General features: G+C 53.6%; 1 protein-coding gene across 2 annotated transcripts in view; it reads right to left on the bottom strand.

Annotated features, from left to right (window-relative positions):
* The window catches only part of CIMAP1D (CIMAP1 family member D), a 57,993-nt gene extending 38,661 nt beyond the window's left edge, over positions 1–19,332 (bottom strand). Inside the window, exon 1 of one of the 2 annotated variants that reach the window (XM_069217068.1) lies at positions 19,263–19,332. In XM_069217068.1, the coding sequence (XP_069073169.1) occupies positions 19,263–19,281 (19 nt within the window). In that variant the 5' untranslated portion in view covers positions 19,282–19,332. Of the gene's footprint in view, positions 1–11,206; positions 12,676–19,262 lie in introns of those variants that run through there. The other variant, XM_069217067.1, reaches the window with a different exon arrangement.
* Positions 19,333–19,813: the final 481 nt, after the last annotated feature.

Here is a 19,813-nt window from a genome sequence, read left to right as displayed (position 1 = left end):
AGGAGCAGTTCATTTACAGTCTTTTTTTATTCTCCATTCTTCCTCACAGAATATTGTACACATTGTCAAGCCAGTCAACATGTTTTGTCCTTTACACTGGACTTCATCAGGGCTGCAAAAGACATATATAAAAATACATTTACAAATAAAACCATTGAAAAAAACCTCTTTATAAAATCACTGATCCCACATTTCATGATAGCGTGTAGTAGACGTTCCTAAATATCTACGGTCCTGTGGATCCAGGGGTGCAGCATCCAGAGATGAGATGTGGAAAGGTGCTTGATGTCCCATGGCCTGTGAGTGCTTGAATTCAGAAGAGGGTTGAATATTGTGGGTAAAGTAAACTGAACCTTATGTGCTTGATTCCTCCGGGGGGGACACCCCTACAACTGTTTAGCTATAAATGGTCAGGACCTGGGGGAAAATGGTAAAAAATGAGAACTATAATTTTTATTTTCAAATCTGATCTCAGAACGTCAATGCACCAGGTCAGATGCACACCAGAGCTTGAATATTGACTTGGGCCCACTTGGAAGACCCTACATCTGACTCTGTGAGTTTCTGCAAAGTGCTTTTGGGTCTCTGAAGCCCAAATCTGGAGTAAGCTTTCAGGTTTATCTTGGTTAGAGCTCTTTTGACTGAGCTTTTTCCTGATGAATGACACTTCACAATGGGACTGTCTGCCTTCTGGAACTGCACTTGATAGAGCCTCCTGGCTGATCAATATTTTTGACTTTCATAGGAACGTCTAAGTTTGGTGGTAAACATCTACATGGTGAACCCCCTGTCCCTTTGCCACCTCCAACACCACCCTTATATCAAGTGAACATGCTCAGATGCCAGGGGCACAGGACGGCAAGTTCCTTCACAATTTTGTGGTCCTCCCACTTGCAACTTAATCATTATCTTTATTTTTATTCTTTTCATAAGCTTATTTGTATAATATTTTTACTACTGTTGTTCATTTTTTAGGTAGAGCATAAGCATGCAGCTTCTTGTATACTTTTAGTATACTTCTGCTGTATTAAAGCCATTTCATTTGTTTGATTCAGTGTCATTTAAAAATCCTTCCTTGTTAGTGATCAGACATGCCTCTTTGTCCCTCCTTTTTGTCTTGGGGAGCAGGGCCAACTACTGTATAGTTACACTTTGTCGTGTTTATCTGTTCTTTCAGGGACTCCTTTTCCTTGGTTTCCTGCTCGTGTTCCGCGAAGCTTGTTTTTTCAACGCCAAGAGCTCTAAGTTTCACAAATGCAAGAGCGATTGCATTGCAAATGCTGCTCACCAATTCAACTTGCTTTTTAGGTTGAGCATACAACCTTTTGTAAATTTGTAGTATACTTCTGTGGGCCTAAAGCCATTTCATTTGTTTGTTTCAGTGCTGCATGCACATTAGAACAGTATTTTTTGGTTTTCCAGCGCCGCAAGGTCATATGAAAGGCAATAGCACTATGCAAATATCATCACTCCACTGCGTACAAAAAATTAAAGCAAAAAAATTTCATTTTCAATGCCACAAGCTCTAAGTTTCACAAATGCGAGAGCGATTGCATTGCAAATGCTTGTTAAAATTTGGGTTTCCTATGGCTATTTGATATGGTGTTTTTATCATGCATTTTCTTGGGATTGATTATAACTAATTTCCATATCCAGGTATTCTGGTAATTTGTTATGCAATATGGTTGCTATTTTCATTGGGTGTATTTTTCATTTTTGATTTTGCATTTTCACTATTCATTTTTATTGAGGGCGTTTTACCAATTGTGTTTATTCTGTTCAAAGAACGCATTTAACAATTACTACTGCATATAAGCTGTGATAGAAGGGGAATTCGCAGCGGTCCCAGGGTTGGGGTGTCAGTCTATTGCCTGACATTACCAGGGGCATCAGGCGTGAGAGGGGGTCGTGCAGGTAACAGGGACTGATGCATCAATCTATAGACTGACATTACCAGTGACATCAGGTGTGAGAGGGGGCTGTGCAGGTAACAGGCACAGGTGCATCCATCTATAGACTGACATTACCAGGGACATCAGGTGTGAGAGGGGTCGTGCAGGTAACAGGGACTGATGCATCAATCTATAGACTGACATTACCAGTGACATCAGGTGTGAGAGGGGGCTGTGCAGGTAACAGGCACAGGTGCATCTATCTATAGACTGACATTACCAGGGACATCAGGTGTGAGAGGAGGACGTGCAGGTAACAACACAGGTGCATCAATCTATAGACTGACATTACCAGTGACATCAGGTGTGAGAGGGGTCGTGCAGGTAACAGGGACTGATGCATCAATCTATAGACTGACATTACCAGTGACATCAGGTGTGAGAGGGGGCTGTGCAGGTAACAGGCACAGGTGCATCCATCTATAGACTGACATTACCAGGGGCATCAGGTGTGAGAGGGACTGTGCAGGTAACAGGGGCAGGTGCATCAATCTGTAGACTGATATTACCAGTGACATCAGGTGTGAGAGGGACCTTGCAGGTAACAGGGACTCATGCATCAATCTATAGACTGACATTACCAGTGACATCAGGTGTGAGAGGGGTCGTGCAGGTAACAGGGACTGATGCATCAATCTATAGACTGACATTACCAGTGACATCAGGTGTGAGAGGGGGCTGTGCAGGTAACAGGCACAGGTGCATCCATCTATAGACTGACATTACCAGGGACATCAGGTGTGAGAGGGGGCCGTGCAGGTAACAGGCACAGGTGCATCCATCTATAGACTGACATTACCAGGGACATCAGGTTTGAGAGGAGGACGTGCAGGTAACAACACAGGTGCTTCAATCTATAGACTAACATTACCAGTGACATCAGGTGTGAGAGGGGTCGTGCAGGTAACAGGGACTGATGCATCAATCTATAGACTGACATTACCAGTGACATCAGGTGTGAGAGGGGGCTGTGCAGGTAACAGGCACAGGTGCATCCATCTATAGACTGACATTACCAGGGACATCAGGTGTGAGAGGGGGCCGTGCAGGTAACAGGCACAGGTGCATCCATCTATAGACTGACATTACCAGGGATATCAGGTGTGAGAGGAGGACGTGCAGGTAACAACACAGGTGCATCAATATATAGACTGATACTACCAGGGTCATCAGGTGTGAGAGGGGGCCGTGCAGGTAACAGACACAGGTGCATCAACCTATATACTGGTATTACCAGGGACATCAGGTGTGAGAGGAGCTGTGCAGGTAACAGACACAGGTGGCTCAATCTATAGACTGACATTACAGGGACATCAGGTGTGAGAGAAGGGACTGTGCAGGTAACAGGGGCAGGTGCATCAATCTACAGACTGACATTACAGGGGACATCAGGTGTGAAAAAAGGAGCTGTGCAGGTAACAGGGGCAGGTGCATTCATCTATAGACTGACATTACCAGGGACATCAGGTGTGAAAGGGACTGTGCAGGTAACAGAGACAGGTGCATTAATATGTAGAATGACATTACCATGAACATCAGGTGTGAGAAGGACTGTGCAGGTAACAGGGACAGGTGCATCAATCTATAGACTGACATTACCAGGGACATCCGCTGTGAGAGGGGGTGTGCAGGTAACAAACACAGGTGCATCAATCTATACACTGAAATTACCAGTGACATCCGCTGTGAGAGGGGGTGTGCAGGTAATAGGCACATGTGCATCCATCTATAGACTGACATTACCAGGGACATCCGGTGTGAGAGGGGGCTGTGCAGGTAACAGACACAGGTGCATCTATCTATAGACTGACATTACCAGGGACATCTGCCGTGAGAGGGTGCTGTTCAGGTAACAGGAGCAGGTGCATCAGTCTATAGACTGATACTTCCAGGATCATCGGGTGTGAGAGGGGGCCTTGCAGGTAACAAGGACAGGTGCATCAATCTATAGACTGACATTACCAGGGACATCTGCTGTGAGAGGGGGCCGTGCAGGTAACAGACACAGGTGCATCAACCTATATACTGGCATTACCAGGGACATCAGGTGTGAGAGGAGCTGTGCAGGTAACAGACACAGGTGGATCAATCTATAGACTGACATTACCAGGGACATCAGGTGTGAGATAGGGGACTGTGCAGGTAACAGGGACAAGTGCATCCATCTATAGACTGATACTACCAGGGACATCAGGTGTGAGAGGGGACTGTGCAGGCAACAGGGACAGGCGCATCCATCTATAGACTGACATTACCAGGGACATCAGGTGTGAGAGGGGCTGTGCAGGTGACAGGGGCAGGTGCATCCATCTATAGACTGACATTACCAGGGACATCAGGTGTGAAAGAGGGAGCTGTTCAGGTAACAGGGGCAGGTGCATCAATCTATAGACTGATATTACGAGGGACATCCGCTGTGACAGGGGGCGTGCAGGTAACAGGAACTGATGCATCAATCTATAGACTGACATTACAGGAGACATCCGCTGTGAGAGGGGGCCGTGCAGGTAACAGACACAGGTGCATCAGTCTATAGACTGACATTACCACGGACATCCGCTGTGAGAGGGAGCCATCCAGGTAACAGGAGCAGGTGCATCAGTCTATAGACTGATACTACCAGGGGCATCTGCTGTGAGAGGGGGCTGTGCAGGTAACAGGGACAGACACATCAATCTATAGACTGACATTACCAGGGACATCCGTTGTGAGAGAGGGAACGTGCAGGTAACAGACACAGGTGCATTAATCTATAGACTGATACTACCAGTCACATCAGGTGTAAGAGGGGGCCGTGCTGGTAACAGACACAGGTGCATCAGTCTATAAACTGACATTACCAGGGACATCAATCAATCAATCAATTTGTAGAGCGCGCTACATACCTGTGAGGGTTTCAAGTCGCTGGTGGGGGAGGGTGCTGCTACTGCTCGAAGAGCCAAGTCTTGAGGAGTTTTCTGAAGGAAAGAAGGTCCTGGGTCTGTCGTAGATCCGGCGGGAGGGTGTTCCAGGTCTTGGCTGCGAGGTACGAGAATTATCTGCCGGCGAAGATTTGCGTCGGATGCGGGGGATGGAGGTGAGGGTGAGGTTGGCGGAGCGGAGATGCCGGGTGGGGGTGTAGAAGCTGAGTCTGTTGTTCAGGTATGATGGTCCGGTGTTGTGGAGTGCCTTGTGTGCGTGGGTGAGGAGCTTGAAGGTGATCCCCTTGTTGACGGGGAGCCAGTGAAGGTCTCTTAGGTGGGGGGTGATGTGGCAGTGGCGAGGGATGTTGAGGATGAGTCGGCGGAGGCGTTTTGGATGCGTTGGAGGAGTTTGGATGAGATACCAGTGTAGAGGGCGTTGCCGTAGTCGAGTCTGCTGCTGACGAGGGCCTGGGTTACTGTTTTTCTTGTTTCTGTTGGGATCCATTTGTAAACTCTGCGAAGCATGCAGAGGGTGTTGTAACAGGAGGAGGAGATGGCACTGACCTGCTTTGACATGGAGAGTGAGAAGTTGAGGGTGAAGCCGAGGTTTTCGTGCGCTGTCGGTGGGGGTCGGTGGGGGACCCAGCATGGACGGTCACCATGAGTTGTCCCAGGCGGAGGGGGTGCGCCTAAGGATGAGGACCTCTGTTTTGTCTGAGTTCAGTTTTAGCCGGCTGTCTCTCATCCAGTTGGCGATGGCTTTTAATCCCTCGTGGAGGTTGGTTTTGGTTGTGTTTGGGTCCTGGTGAGGGAGAGGATGAGTTGGGTGTCGTCGACGTAGGAGAAGATGTTGAGGTTGTGCTGACGGGCCACTTGTGCGACGGGGCCCATGTAGATGTTGAACAGCGTCGGGCTGAGGGATGAGCCCTGGGGTACGCCGCAGATGATGTTGAAGGCTTTGGATTGGTACAGGGGGAGGTGGACTCTTTGGGTTCTGCCGGCGAGGAAGGATGCGGTCCATTTTAAGGCCTGGTCCTGGATTCCTGCTGCGTGGAGGCGGGATTTTAGGGTGTGGTGACAGACGGTGTCAAAGGCGGCTGATAGGTCTAGGAGGAAGAGGGCTGATGTTTATCCATTGTCGAGGTGGCTTCTGATGTCGTCTGTGGTGGCGAGGAGGGCGGTTTCGGTGCTGTGGTTGCGTCTGAAACCGGACTGGGAAGGGTCGAGGATGTTGTTGTCTTCGAGGTACCGAGTGAGCTGAGTGTTGACGCTTTTCTCGATGACCTTCGCCGGGAAAGGGAGCAGAGAGATGGGCCGGAAGTTTTTCAGGTCCTTGGGATGCGCCTTTGGTTTCTTGAGAAGGGCGTTGATTTCGGCGTGTTTCCAGCTTTCCGGGAATCTTGCAGTTTCGAAGGAGATGTCTATGGCTTTCCGTAGGTGTGGTGCGATGGTTGTGTCTGCTTTGTTGAAGATGTGGTGTGGGCAGGGGTCTGATGGTGATCCGGAGTGGATGGAGTTCATGGTCTTGCGGGTTTCGTCGTCGCTGATGTTGGTCCAGGAGGTCAGTCGGCTGGAGCGGGTGGAGTTCGTGGTGGGTGGGGTAGGAGCGTACGGAGTGTGAGGGGAGTTGAAGCTGTCGTGGATGTCCGTGATTTTTTGGTGGGAGGCGGTTGCTAGGGCGTCGCATTGTTCTTGGGAGGGGGTGATATTGTTGATGGTGGCGTTTGGGTTGGAGAGTTCTTTTACGATGCTGAAAAGTTCTTTGCAGTCGTGGGCGTTGTTTTCTAGGCGGGTTTTGAAGGAGGATCTTTTTGCTAGCCTGATGAGTTGGTGGTGTTTGCGTGTGGCATCCTTGAGTGTCGTGTGGTTGTCTGGAGTGCGTTAGAGTAGCCATATTTGCTTGAGTTTTCAGCAGTGGCGTTTGGAGGCTTGGAGGTAGTCGGTGAACCAGGTGGCTTTTTTGTTGATGTGGTTGTTGGAGGGTTTTCTGAGTGGAGCAAGGCGGTCGGCGCAGTCGTTGATCCATAGCTTGAGGTTGTGTGCCGCGATGTCAGGGTCGGTGGGGTTGACGGGTGGTTTCTGGGCTAGGGCGTTGGTTAGTTGGAATTCGGTGACTTTGCCCCATCGACGGCATGGTGGTTGTTCGGTGAGGTGGTGTTCTGTCTGTTTCTTGAAGGTGAAGTGGATGCAGTGGTGGTCGGTCCAGTAGAATTCGGTGATATGGTTGAAGGTGACGTGGTTGCTTGTGGAGAAGATGGGGTCAAGGGTGTGACCGGCTGTGTGGGTGGGTGGGTTGGCGAGCTGTGTGAAGCCGAGGTTGGCGAGGTTTTCAGTCAGGGTGGTGGAGTTGGTGTCATTGTTGTTTTTGAGGTGAAAGTTCAGGTCCCCGAGGAGGATGTAGTCCGTGGAGGCGAGGCAGGTCGGCGATGGCGTTGCTGAAAGGTGCCCTGGGTCCTAGGGTATATAGATGAGTGTCCCTCTGAGCGTGGTGTTGGGGTCGGTGCGGACTTGGAAGTGAAGGACTTTGGCGGTGCTGAAGTAGTCGTCCAGGGTGGCTTTGTGGACGATGGCTATGCCTCCTCCGGTTCTGTTGGTGCGGTCTCGGCGTGCAACTTTGTATCCGTTCGGGATGGCTATGCCGATGTCGGGTGCTGAGGAATCGTTCCACCAAGTTTTGGTTAGAAAGGCCACGTCCGGGGAGGTGGAGTCAAGCAGGTCCCAGACTTCGATGGTGTGCTTGCGTGCTGAGCGGGTGTTGAGGAGTATGCAACGGAGGTGGTTGGGCTTGATCCTAGGAGGTTTGTGGGCTCTGTTGCAGGTGAAGCTGCAGTTGTGGCAGGAGAAGGGTCCGTGCGTGCTCTTTGGAGAGGCCTGGAAGCAGGTGGTGTCTCGGCTGGTGTTGAGTGCGCGGAGGGTGTCGGCGTTATAGCGAATGCTGACGGGGTGGCTGTTGCCGGGGCCAGGGGTTCTGGCGCTGGGCGCGGTCCAGGTGCGGACAGGCGCAGATGGGCTTGCCTTTGGCACGCCTTGGGCACGCCAGATGCGCGGCTGCGCCACAGCTGCCATAAGAGGAGGGGAGGGTCGGAGTGGCAGCTGGGAGGTAGGAGGGCCTGGCGAATGAGAGGGCTGAGGGGTGGGGCCGCAGGGGACACAGCTGTGGGGAAAAAGAGGCAGGCCAGGAAGCGGTGAGAAGGACGGGGGAGGGGACGCAGCGGCGGGAAAAAAGAGGCAGGCAAGGAAACGGTGAGAAGGAGGGGTGAGGTGGGAGGGGCCGCAGGGGATGCAGCGGTGGGAAAAAGAAGCAGGCAAGGAAACGGTGAGAAGGAGGGGGGAGGTGGGAGGGGCCGCAGGGGACGCAGCGGCGGGAAAAAGAAACAGGCAAAGGAAATGCGATGGAGGTAGCGCGGAAGGCGGAGCGGGGAGCGACCTGCCTGCAGACATCAGGTGTGAGAGAAGGCCGTGCAGGTAACAACACAGGTGCATCAATCTATATACTGTCATTACCAGGGACATCAGATGTGAGAGGAGCTGTGCAGGTAACAGGACAGGTGCATCAATCTATAGAGTGACATTACCAGGGACATCCGCTGTGAGAGGAGCTGTGCAGGTAACAGACACAGGTGCATCAACCTATATACTGGCATTACCAGGGACATCAGGTGTGAGAGGAGCTGTGCAGGTAACAGGACAGGTGTATCAATCTATAGACTGACATTACCAGGGACATCCGCTGTGAGAGGGGGCCGTGCAGGTAACAGACACACGTGTATCTATCTATAGACTGACATTACCAGGGACATCAGGTGTGAGAGCGGGCCGTGCAGGTAATAGGGACAGGTGCATCAATCTATAGACTGACTACCAGTGACACCCGCTGTGAGAGGGAGCCGTGCAGGCAACAGACACAGGTGCATCAGTCTATAGACTGACATTACCAGGGATATCCGCTGTGAGAGGGAGCCGTCCAGGTAACAGGAGCAGGTGCATCAGTCTATAGACTGATACTACCAGGGGCATCCGCTGTGAGAGGGGGCCATGCAGGTAACAGACGCAGGTGCATCAGTCTATAGACTGATACTACCAGGGACATCAGGTGTGAGAGGGGCCGTGCAGGTAACAGGGGCAGGTGCATCAATCTGTAGACTGACATTACCAGGGACATCAGGTGTGAGAGGGGCTGTGCAGGTAACTGACACAGGTGCATCAGTCTGTAGACTGACATTACCAGGGACATCAGGTGTGAGAGGGGCTATGCAGGTAACTGACACAGGTGCATCAGTCTGTAGACTGACATTACCAGGGACATCAGGTGTGAGAGGTACTGTGCAGGTAACAGGACAGGTGCATCAGTCTATAGACTGACCTTACCAGTACAGCAGTTATGAGAGAGGGAGCAGGTAGCATCAGTCTATGTACTGACACTGATATGGTGGGTTAAAGGGACAGGCACATCAGTCTGGAGAGCGATGGCCAGATTTAAACCAAAAACCTGAACATTCCACAGTGACGGATGAGGCTACAATTCTGCATCGACCAAGGGACACAGAGTGACATAATTGGCTGCATTCGCAACTTAGAAAACACAGACAATTAGGCTGCAAGAGAATTAAATGCAACATTTACACACAAAAGCGTGTCTGTTAATGAATTTCCTTCCTGCTAGTGTCTGCTAATTCTTCACTGAAATATTTGAAATCTTCCCTGCCTCTTTGGTCAGTCGACCGGCTTTGAAAACTAGTGGTGGCTGAGCTGAGTCACAGCGAAGCATGGCTCTCTCTCTTCTAAGAGCCAGCACATGACCCAAGCCATGAACACGTTTGGCATGTCATCCATCAGCTAACATCATAAAACATGATAAAGCCTCTTCAAAACTCCAAAAAGCGCATGTCTTTACCATGTGGAAGTGTTTCACCTGGATACATCAGATTATATCCCAGCATTGACAAGCACTGCTTAGAAGCCATGCGTTTTAAACATGAATTTAAAAACATTAATGCCCGCATTGCCATAAATGCCATTAATGAAGAGGCACGCCAGCTGTCAAGTGCACCCTCCCTCAATGAGGTCTAGTTTATTTCTATACATGTAGCAACTTGTCATCTATTAAATCAAACACGCGGGAGATATTTGCCAAGGATCACACCGTTTGGTCAAGTGGGGAAGCCAGGACTGACCCCAAGTTATCTGTGCAATTCAGCTACTAGATGAGTGTCTATTTCACGCCCCTCTTATAGATCAAAGATGAATGCTTTGTCTTTCGTTCTTGGCGTGAGGTTAGAGCACGGGTTGCTGGCGGAAGCCCCATCAAAGCTCTGCAGTTTTGGGATGGATGGTCGATGTGGAGTCCGAGCTGAACCAGAGTCCGCATCCGGCGGAAGCCTTCAGTAGTTCGGCCACCTTTAATGAGAGCCCCCCTATGCCGAATGTATGCAGCATCACTGGGACAGATGGTGGGCAAGGGACCGCCCGGCAAACCCAGAACATGGCTCATTCTGGCACTCAGGAGTGCCCAGCCGGAGTCCAGAAGGGACGGTCCATGCCAGACTTTCGGGATAAGCTCACAAGATACATTTACTTAAAATGAATGTGAACGAATCTTACTTAAAATGCCAGTGCTGAGCCTAAAACTGAGGCACGCAGCAGACGCTCGTGGAAGTGTGTAATCAGGGGCGAAGCTTCCCTGGTGCAGTGGCAAGGAGGCCACGCACCCCGATATAGTTCAAAGAGCAGCTGGGGGCCATGCCCCTCCTTACATCAGGGTCCATGTAGGCTACCCTCCCCCCCCGTCTACATGAGACCCTTCCACTGACAGCCCTTATACCGGGAGCTTCGGGGGTGGCAGAGGGCCGCCCCCCCCAGCACAGGGCATGAGCGACGAACTGAGGTAAAAATCTGCATTTTCAGGAGCTCAGTGAATACCCAATGACCCCCAAGTGAACGAAAAGAGCTTGTGTTTGAAGAGCCGTCACTCACTCACGGGGCCGAGTGATGCTCTGTGATGTGAGCAGTCAGTCTATCACTAATATCTTCTATTACATAGGGCGGTGTACCTATAGAGGCTCGAGCCGTGGTCCGGTAAGAACATGCTTAATAAATATAAGTGGACAATGTTTAAGTGCTTTGGAAACAGCAGAAACATGATTTTTTCAGGAATGCTGGCAGCCCCTGGCAGGGGTTAGATTTTTATTTTGTCCGGGAGCTGGGTGCGATAGTAAATTATAGAAAAACATTTACAGCGGTGTACTACAAGGAAAACTGTAGATACATGGAAGATGTGTGGGCGATGGTGAATGACCCCAATGCCACCCCCTTCTGGTGACGCTCAAGTCTTTCACTATGAACCATAAATACCTGTCACGCGGGCTTCAATCATTGGAGTTTTCTTCTCACCAGCTTCCCTCGTGGTGGAGGAGGGCATGCCTGCCTCAGGGCGCTGGGCGGGGGCAGCTGAAGCCAGGTGTTCTTCCAGCAACCTCTTGAGATGCAGCTGACCTGGGGAGCTCTCAGGCGTAGGACCAGAACCCAAGGAGACCCTCGCCTCCTCCCGCTGAACCTCTAATGTAGTAAGCACCTCACTTCAGGCAGCCTCTACCATCAGAAGATCGGCCTTCCACTGACTGTCAATGGAGTGAGAGGTGCTCGCCGCTGCTCTCAGGCGGACTGTGATGTGGAAAGGTCTTCACCTGAAGTCTCTGGGGCCAGAAGGTCCTCGTCTCCACTATCTGACGACCTGTTCCTCTGGTCAGCGGGTGTCAAGGACGTGCGGAGGCAGGTTCACTCTCAGGCCTGAGTGGATGTGGAGGGCTGTCACCTCTGCTCTCAAGTCCCTGAGGTCAGAAGGACCTCGTATCCAACATCTATAGACCTTTGCCACAGTCAGCGGATGTCAAGGACGTGAGGAGGCCCCTCACTCTCAGGCCTGCGTGGATGTGGAAAGGTCCTCACCTGAGGTCTCCAGCCTCAGGGGTCAGGAGGTCCTCGTCTCCGATGTCTGAAGACCTTTGCCTCCGGTCAGAGCATGTCAAGGGTTGAGGAGGCCACTCACTCTCAGGCCTGCGTGGATGTGGAGGGCTGTCACCTCTGCTCTCAAGTCCCTGAGGTCAGAAGGACCTCGTATCCTACATCTATAGACTGTTGCCACAGGCAACGGATGTCAAGGACGTGAGGAGGCACCTCAAGCCTCAGGCATGTGTAGATGTGGAAAGGTCCTCACCAGAAGTCTGCAGCCTCTGAGGTCAGAAGGTCACCGTCTACACTGTCTGAAGACCTTTATCTCCAGTCAGATCATGTCAAGGACGTGAGGAGGCCCCTCACTCTCAGGCATGTGTAGATGTGGAAAGGTCTTCACCTGAGGTCTCCAGCCTCCGGGGTTAGGGGGTCCTCGTCTCCGATGTCTGAAGACCTTTGCCACAGTCAGCGGATGTCAAGGGTGTGAGGAGGCCCCTCACTCTCAGGCCTGCGTGGATGTGGAGGGCTGTCACCTCTGCTATGAAGCTGCTGAAGGTCCTTGGACTGCTGACAATATGAGAGACCCACAGCTCCCTCCTTAGGAGACCTTCAGGACGGATCCCAAGTTGCGCTCTGGCGCTGGGTGGCTCAGTTGGGCTGGCGGAGCTCACACGGGCGGAGCAGACCTTGCATGAAGCCCACAGTGAAGAGACGCCTCTGTGCGCTGACGCCCGAAGCCTTGTAAGAAGGACCAGAAGAAACGTCGCCGACTATGTCGATGAAAGCGGATACAGGGATCGGGTAACTTAGTGCGATGACCTACGACGTCACCCCTCTCTAACAAAGGCACCCCTTGGACACACAGCAACCATGAGGGAGGCACTGGCCATGTCCCTGTGCCCCCAGGGGAGGGAGAGCGGGGGGGGGCTGCGGCTCCCCAGAGGGGTATGTCATTGCATGCCTGCACTGACAGGTCTGCCTCGGCCATCAGCTGCAGTGAGTGAGCTCCTTCCACAAAGCGGATATCAGGCCTTCTCTGGTTACTCCCGCAGTGCATGACGGGCCGGAGCCGGCAGCCATCTGCCGCCAGCAGGTACCAGGGCCAAGGGGGGTACATGGAGGGTCCTGGCTGCAACGGGTGAAATACAGGAAGGAAGACCTAGGGTGGGGGTTGTGAAAGTACAAGTTTCGGCCCACTGTGCCCGGGCCGCGGTTCATTTTAAGTATATGTTTTTGTATATGTTCTGTATATGTTTGTGCCAAATTCATGAATTGTGCATTTCATTCACTAAATCAGAGTTTGCAAGTTGCAACACTAAAATCTTCCTGCGCACTTGCCTCAGCAGACCTGCAGTACGTACACTTAGCATTCTTTTTTAAAAGACCATTCTGAACTTCTAGTGGAATGTGAGTCCTTTCGAAAACATAAGACCTATTTCTTGTGAAGATTCATTTACTAACTTACCCACAGGAGGATAGGCGCTATCTGCACTGTGCCTCCTGGCGGCAGTGTTGGCTGGGGCTCACCTGTGAGGGATGGCTGGACCCCAGGGCCACCCCCTCTTCTGCTTCATCCCCTGGCGGTGTCAAACACACACAGACCGGTCTGGGGGGGGGGGGGGGGGGGGGTACGGGTCGGGCGTGGAAGGCTTCCAAGCACCGGCAGCCTCTCTGCTCCTTCCCTGCTCCATGTGCCGGTGATGCTGCAACCACTGGCGGGGACTGACGCAGGACTCCGGGGCTACCGTTCAGCAACCACATTCTGCACTTTAGGGCACGGGCGAGGGGGGCAGGGTGCGAGGGGCAGAAGCGATGTTTCTCATATTTGGTTTATTTTTTTATGTTGGCGGCAGAGCATAGAGGTGCAGATGATGTTATGGGCAGTGTGCCATGTGCGTTGCCCTTAGCGTCCGCACAGCATCTAGCATGAGTGCTGAGCTCCGGGTGTGCGCTGCACTGAGCTCTGTGTGCTGTACCTAGCATGAGTGCTGAGCTCCGTGGGCTACCTAGCATGAGTGCTGAGCTCCGTGTGTGCGCTGCACTAAGCTGTGTGCTGTACCTAGCATGAATGCTGAGCTCCGTGTGTGCGCTGCACTAAGCTGTGTGCTGTACCTAGCATGAGTGCTGAGCTCCGTGTGCTATACCTGGCATGAGTGCTGAGCTCTGTGTGGGGGTTGCACTGAGCTCTGTGTGCTGTACTTAGCATGAGTGCTCAGCTACGTGTGCTGTACCTAGCATGAGTGCTGAGCTCCCTGTGTGCACTGCACTGAGCTCTGTGTGTTGTACTTAGCATGAGTGCTGAGCTCCGGGTGTGCCCTGCACTGAGCTCTGTGTGCTGTACCTAGCATGAGTGCTGAGCTCCGGGTGCTATACCTAGCATGAGTGCTGAGCTGTGTGTGCTGTACCTAGCATGAGTGCTGAGCTCAGTGCGTTGCACTGAGCTCTGTGTGCTGTACCTAGCATGAGTGCTGAGCTCAGTGTGTGCACTGCAGCACATGAGCTGTACCTAGCATGAGTGCTGAGCTCTGTGTGCTATATCTGGCATGAGTGCTGAGCTCTGTGGGCTATAGCTAGCATGAGTGCTGAGCTCCGGGTGTGCGCTGCACTGAGCTCTGTGTGCTGTACCTAGCATGAGTGCTGAGCTCCGTGTGCTGTACCTAGCATGAGTGCTGAGCTCTGTGTGCTATACCTAGCATGAGTGCTGAGCTCCGGGTGTGCGTTGCACTGAGCTCTGTGTGCTGTACCTAGCATGAGTGCTGAGCTCCGTGTGCTATACCTAGCATGAGTGCTGAGCTCAGTGTGTGCACTGCAGCACATGAGCTGTACCTAGCATGAGTGCTGAGCTCTGTGTGCTATACCTGGCATGAGTGCTGAGCTCTGTGGGCTATAGCTAGCATGAGTGCTGAGCTCCGGGTGTGCGTTGCACTGTGCTCTGTGTGCTGTACCTAGCATGAGTGCTGAGCTCCGTGTGCTATACCTAGCATGAGTGCTGAGCTCCGGGTGTGCGCTGCACTGAGCTCTGTGTGCTGTACCTAGCATGAGTGCTGAGCTCTGTGTGCTATACCTAGCATGAGTGCTGAGCTCCGGGTGTGCGCTGCACTGAGCTCTGTGTGCTGTACCTAGCATGAGTGCTGAGCTCCGTGTGCTATACCTAGCATGAGTGCTGAGCTGTGTGTGCTGTACCTAGCATGAGTGCTGAGCTCAGTGTGTGCACTGCAGCACATGAGCTGTACCTAGCATGAGTGCTGAGCTCAGTGTGTGCACTGCAGCACATGAGCTGTACCTAGCATGAGTGCTGAGCTCCGTGTGCTATACCTGGCATGAGTGCTGAGCTCTGTGGGCTATAGCTAGCATGAGTGCTGAGCTCCGGGTGTGCGTTGCACTGAGCTCTGTGTGCTGTACCTAGCATGAGTGCTGAGCTCTGTGTGCTATACCTAGCATGAGTGCTGAGCTCCGGGTGTGCGTTGCACTGAGCTCTGTGTGCTGTACCTAGCATGAGTGCTGAGCTCCGTGTGCTATACCTAGCATGAGTGCTGAGCTCCGGGTGTGCGCTGCACTGAGCTCTGTGTGCTGTACCTAGCATGAGTGCTGAGCTCCGTGTGCTATACCTAGCATGAGTGCTGAGCTGTGTGTGCTGTACCTAGCATGAGTGCTGAGCTCAGTGTGTGCACTGCAGCACATGAGCTGTACCTAGCATGAGTGCTGAGCTCAGTGTGTGCACTGCAGCACATGAGCTGTACCTAGCATGAGTGCTGAGCTCCGTGTGCTATACCTGGCATGAGTGCTGAGCTCTGTGGGCTATAGCTAGCATGAGTGCTGAGCTCCGGGTGTGCGTTGCACTGAGCTCTGTGTGCTGTACCTAGCATGAGTGCTGAGCTCCGTGTGCTATACCTAGCATGAGTGCTGAGCTCCGGGTGTGCGTTGCACTGAGCTCTGTGTGCTGTACCTAGCATGAGTGCTGAGCTCCGTGTGCTATACCTAGCATGAGTGCTGAGCTCCGGGTGTGCGCTGCACTGAGCTCTGTGTGCTGTACCTAGCATGAGTGCTGAGCTCCGTGTGCTATACCTAGCATGAGTGCTGAGCTGTGTGTGCTGTACCTAGCATGAGTGCTGAGCTCAGTGTGTGCACTGCAGCACATGAGCTGTACCTAGCATGAGTGCTGAGCTCAGTGTGTGCACTGCAGCACATGAGCTGTACCTAGCATGAGTGCTGAGCTCCGTGTGCTATACCTGGCATGAGTGCTGAGCTCTGTGGGCTATAGCTAGCATGAGTGCTGAGCTCCGGGTGTGCGTTGCACTGAGCTCTGTGTGCTGTACCTAGCATGAGTGCTGAGCTCCGTGTGCTATACCTAGCATGAGTGCTGAGCTCCGGGTGTGCGCTGCACTGAGCTCTGTGTGCTGTACCTAGCATGAGTGCTGAGCTCCGTGTGCTATACCTAGCATGAGTGCTGAGCTGTGTGTGCTGTACCTAGCATGAGTGCTGAGCTCAGTGTGTGCACTGCAGCACATGAGCTGTACCTAGCATGAGTGCTGAGCTCTGTGTGCACTGCAGCACATGAGCTGTACCTAGCATGAGTGCTGAGCTCCGTGTGCTATACCTGGCATGAGTGCTGAGCTCTGTGGGCTATAGCTAGCATGAGTGCTGAGCTCCGGGTGTGCGTTGCACTGAGCTCTGTGTGCTGTACCTAGCATGAGTGCTGAGCTCCGTGTGCTATACCTAGCATGAGTGCTGAGCTCCGGGTGTGCGTTGCACTGAGCTCTGTGTGCTGTACCTAGCATGAGTGCTGAGCTCCGTGTGCTATACCTAGCATGAGTGCTGAGCTCCGGGTGTGCGCTGCACTGAGCTCTGTGTGCTGTACCTAGCATGAGTGCTGAGCTCCGTGTGCTATACCTAGCATGAGTGCTGAGCTGTGTGTGCTGTACCTAGCATGAGTGCTGAGCTCAGTGTGTGCACTGCAGCACATGAGCTGTACCTAGCATGAGTGCTGAGCTCAGTGTGTGCACTGCAGCACATGAGCTGTACCTAGCATGAGTGCTGAGCTCCGTGTGCTATACCTGGCATGAGTGCTGAGCTCTGTGGGGTATAGCTAGCATGAGTGCTGAGCTCCGGGTGTGCGTTGCACTGAGCTCTGTGTGCTGTACCTAGCATGAGTGCTGAGCTCCGTGTGCTATACCTAGCATGAGTGCTGAGCTCCGGGTGTGCGTTGCACTGAGCTCTGTGTGCTGTACCTAGCATGAGTGCTGAGCTCCGTGTGCTATACCTAGCATGAGTGCTGAGCTCCGGGTGTGCGCTGCACTGAGCTCTGTGTGCTGTACCTAGCATGAGTGCTGAGCTCCGTGTGCTATACCTAGCATGAGTGCTGAGCTGTGTGTGCTGTACCTAGCATGAGTGCTGAGCTCAGTGTGTGCACTGCAGCACATGAGCTGTACCTAGCATGAGGGCTGAGCTCCATGTGTGCGCTGCAGCGAGCTCTGTGTTCTGTATGTAGCAAGGACTCAAGGCGCTCGACCTAGGAAACCACTCTGGATATTGAACCTATCTGGAGTGTCTCTCACTCTCTCCCTCCACCCCCTCATGCAGATGTTCCTCTTACTGCGGGGCTTCACCACCATTCTTGACCCCAGACAAAGGAGCCGCTCGGCCTCCAGGTGGAGAGGGAGGGACTGGCTTGGACATCATCACTCTCGCGGTACCGGAGTGGGCATGAGACTCTCCCCCATCCCTCCCGGGCTGCCCAACATTGTACCATGTGCGTTTGTGGCGGTGGGATCAGGGATCAGGGCATCACCTCTTGGAACTGCAGCAAGGGCGGTGAACCCTGAGTTAACACCCAGCCGAGCACGGGGGGAAGCAGGGACTGAGGCCCGCGCCGGCATGGCCCGGGCACACAGGCGCTACCTGCCTGCTGGGAGCTGGGGGTGAGGCATGGCCCGGGCACACAGGCGCTACCTGCCTGCTGGGAGCTGGGGGTGAGGCATGGCCCGGGCACACAGGCGCTACCTGCCTGCTGGGAGCAGGGACTGAGGCCCGCGCCGGCATGGCCCGGGCACACAGGCGCTACCTGCCTGCTGGGAGCTGGGGGTGAGGCATGGCCCGGGCACACAGGCACTACCTGCCTGCTGGGAGCAGGGACTGAGGCCCGCGCCGGCATGGCCCGGGCACACAGGCGCTACCTGCCTGCTGGGAGCTGGGGGTGAGGCATGGCCCGGGCACACAGGCGCTACCTGCCTGCTGGGAGCAGGGACTGAGGCTCGCGCCGGCATGGCCCGGGCACACAGGCGCTACCTGCCTGCTGGGAGCTGGGGGTGAGGCATGGCCCGGGCACACAGGCGCTACCTGCCTGCTGGGAGCAGGGACTGAGGCCCGCGCCGGCATGGCCCGGGCACACAGGCACTACCTGCCTGCTGGGAGCTGGGGGTGAGGCATGGCCCGGGCACACAGGCGCTACCTGCCTGCTGGGAGCTGGGGGTGAGGCATGGCCCGGGCACACAGGCGCTACCTGCCTGCTGGGAGCAGGGGGTGAGCCGAGGAGCTGCTGCAAGCATGGCATCGCTGAGGCACATCACCCCTGTGAGAGGTGGGTGCCCAGGGGAGGCGGCTCCCGCGTCACCTCGAGGGCACTGTAGAGTGCAGCTGGACTCATTCTAGTGTTTCTGCCAGCCAGTCTGCTGAGGGCTGGTCTTGCTTGTGTAACCCACACCCACCCAACACAGGCGTCCCCAGTCAGGTGACCCTGCCAATAAAAGGGGCCGGGCGCACGTGCCTGAGGCCAGTTTATTAGCACCCCACCACCGTGTGTGCGTCCCTTCCTTTACTAGCATGAGGGCCTAGGGCCCCACTTTACAATGCGAGTGGGATCTGCAGCCCCACGTGGTTGCAGACATGAACCTAATCGGTGGAAGAAAGAGGAGAAGTGAGGCCTGCAGAAGGCGCTCCGCAGCGTGTCATGAACATGGTGCGATCGGCACCGAGGACAAAAAGAAAATCACCGGGGCGTTTTCCCACTTTGACTTTTAAAGTGTGGCTGTCGCGCGCCGTGCACCGTGAGAAGGTGACAAAGCGTGGCCGGGGCCGGTCGCCCCTTTTCATCTGATGAATGCTGCTCTCGCGCACCGAAGAAAATGCCCAGGGGCTGCCCCCCCACCTTTGTCCCAGCAGGAATTCAAGCATGAGCTGCAGACACGCACCGAAAGGATTGGAAATAACATGGTGCAGACACGCACCAGGTGCCCAGGGCCGCGCCCCCACCTCCCAGCAACTGAATGACAGAGTGAGCTGCTCACACGCACCTACAAAGGAAAAAAACAGTACCGGGGCCCCCAGCCCCTCACTAAAATTCGTGCCATCTGCACGCCTCTTCAAACGAGGCTGTGCAGTTTTAGAAGAACAGAAAAGTGGACAGAAGAAGAAAAAAAAAACACAGAGAGAAAAGGGAGAAGATAAATAAACTTGCACTTACCTGCAGCCCCCACCAGCATGAGGAGTCCTCCGGGCAGCAGCCCTCCTCCCCGGCATCTGTTCACACAAAGAGGCCGCTAACAGGAAAGACTGTCTTTCAAGCTAGAAAACAAAGTGCACTACTGGCATCCAGTGGCCAGAGTTCGTATTGCACCCTATTTCTGTCTTAAAGGGAAAACAAGCTTGGATGAAGGAAAGTTTACAGCAGCACCTTCAGAAAGTGACTGCTACACACCAAGAGTGCGCCCGTGGACAGAAACGGCGCAGAATATGGAAACAGCGAGGAAGAACAAAGCGACGTGGGCGACGCTGATAAAGGGAAGAAGAAGACTGCAGCTGTCCCAGCCAAGCTGCAACAGTGAGAAACGGACGCAAGTGCCACGTGAGGTTCGAAGAGAGCGCGCATGGTCTGCGCAGCCTCTGGCGGCCGTCCGCCGCCACCGACGAGAGAACGCCACATGCCCCAGGAGTGATGGACATCACCGCAGGACAAGAAAGGGACATGCCAGGCATTGCACAGGACGCCCAGAAAAAAAGAGACTGACACGTGCG

Source organism: Pleurodeles waltl, chromosome 12 (genome assembly GCF_031143425.1).
Source record: "Pleurodeles waltl isolate 20211129_DDA chromosome 12, aPleWal1.hap1.20221129, whole genome shotgun sequence".
In the NCBI taxonomy this organism is placed as follows: Eukaryota; Metazoa; Chordata; class Amphibia; order Caudata; family Salamandridae; genus Pleurodeles; species Pleurodeles waltl.
This window is presented reverse-complemented; position numbering and strand designations above follow the sequence as displayed.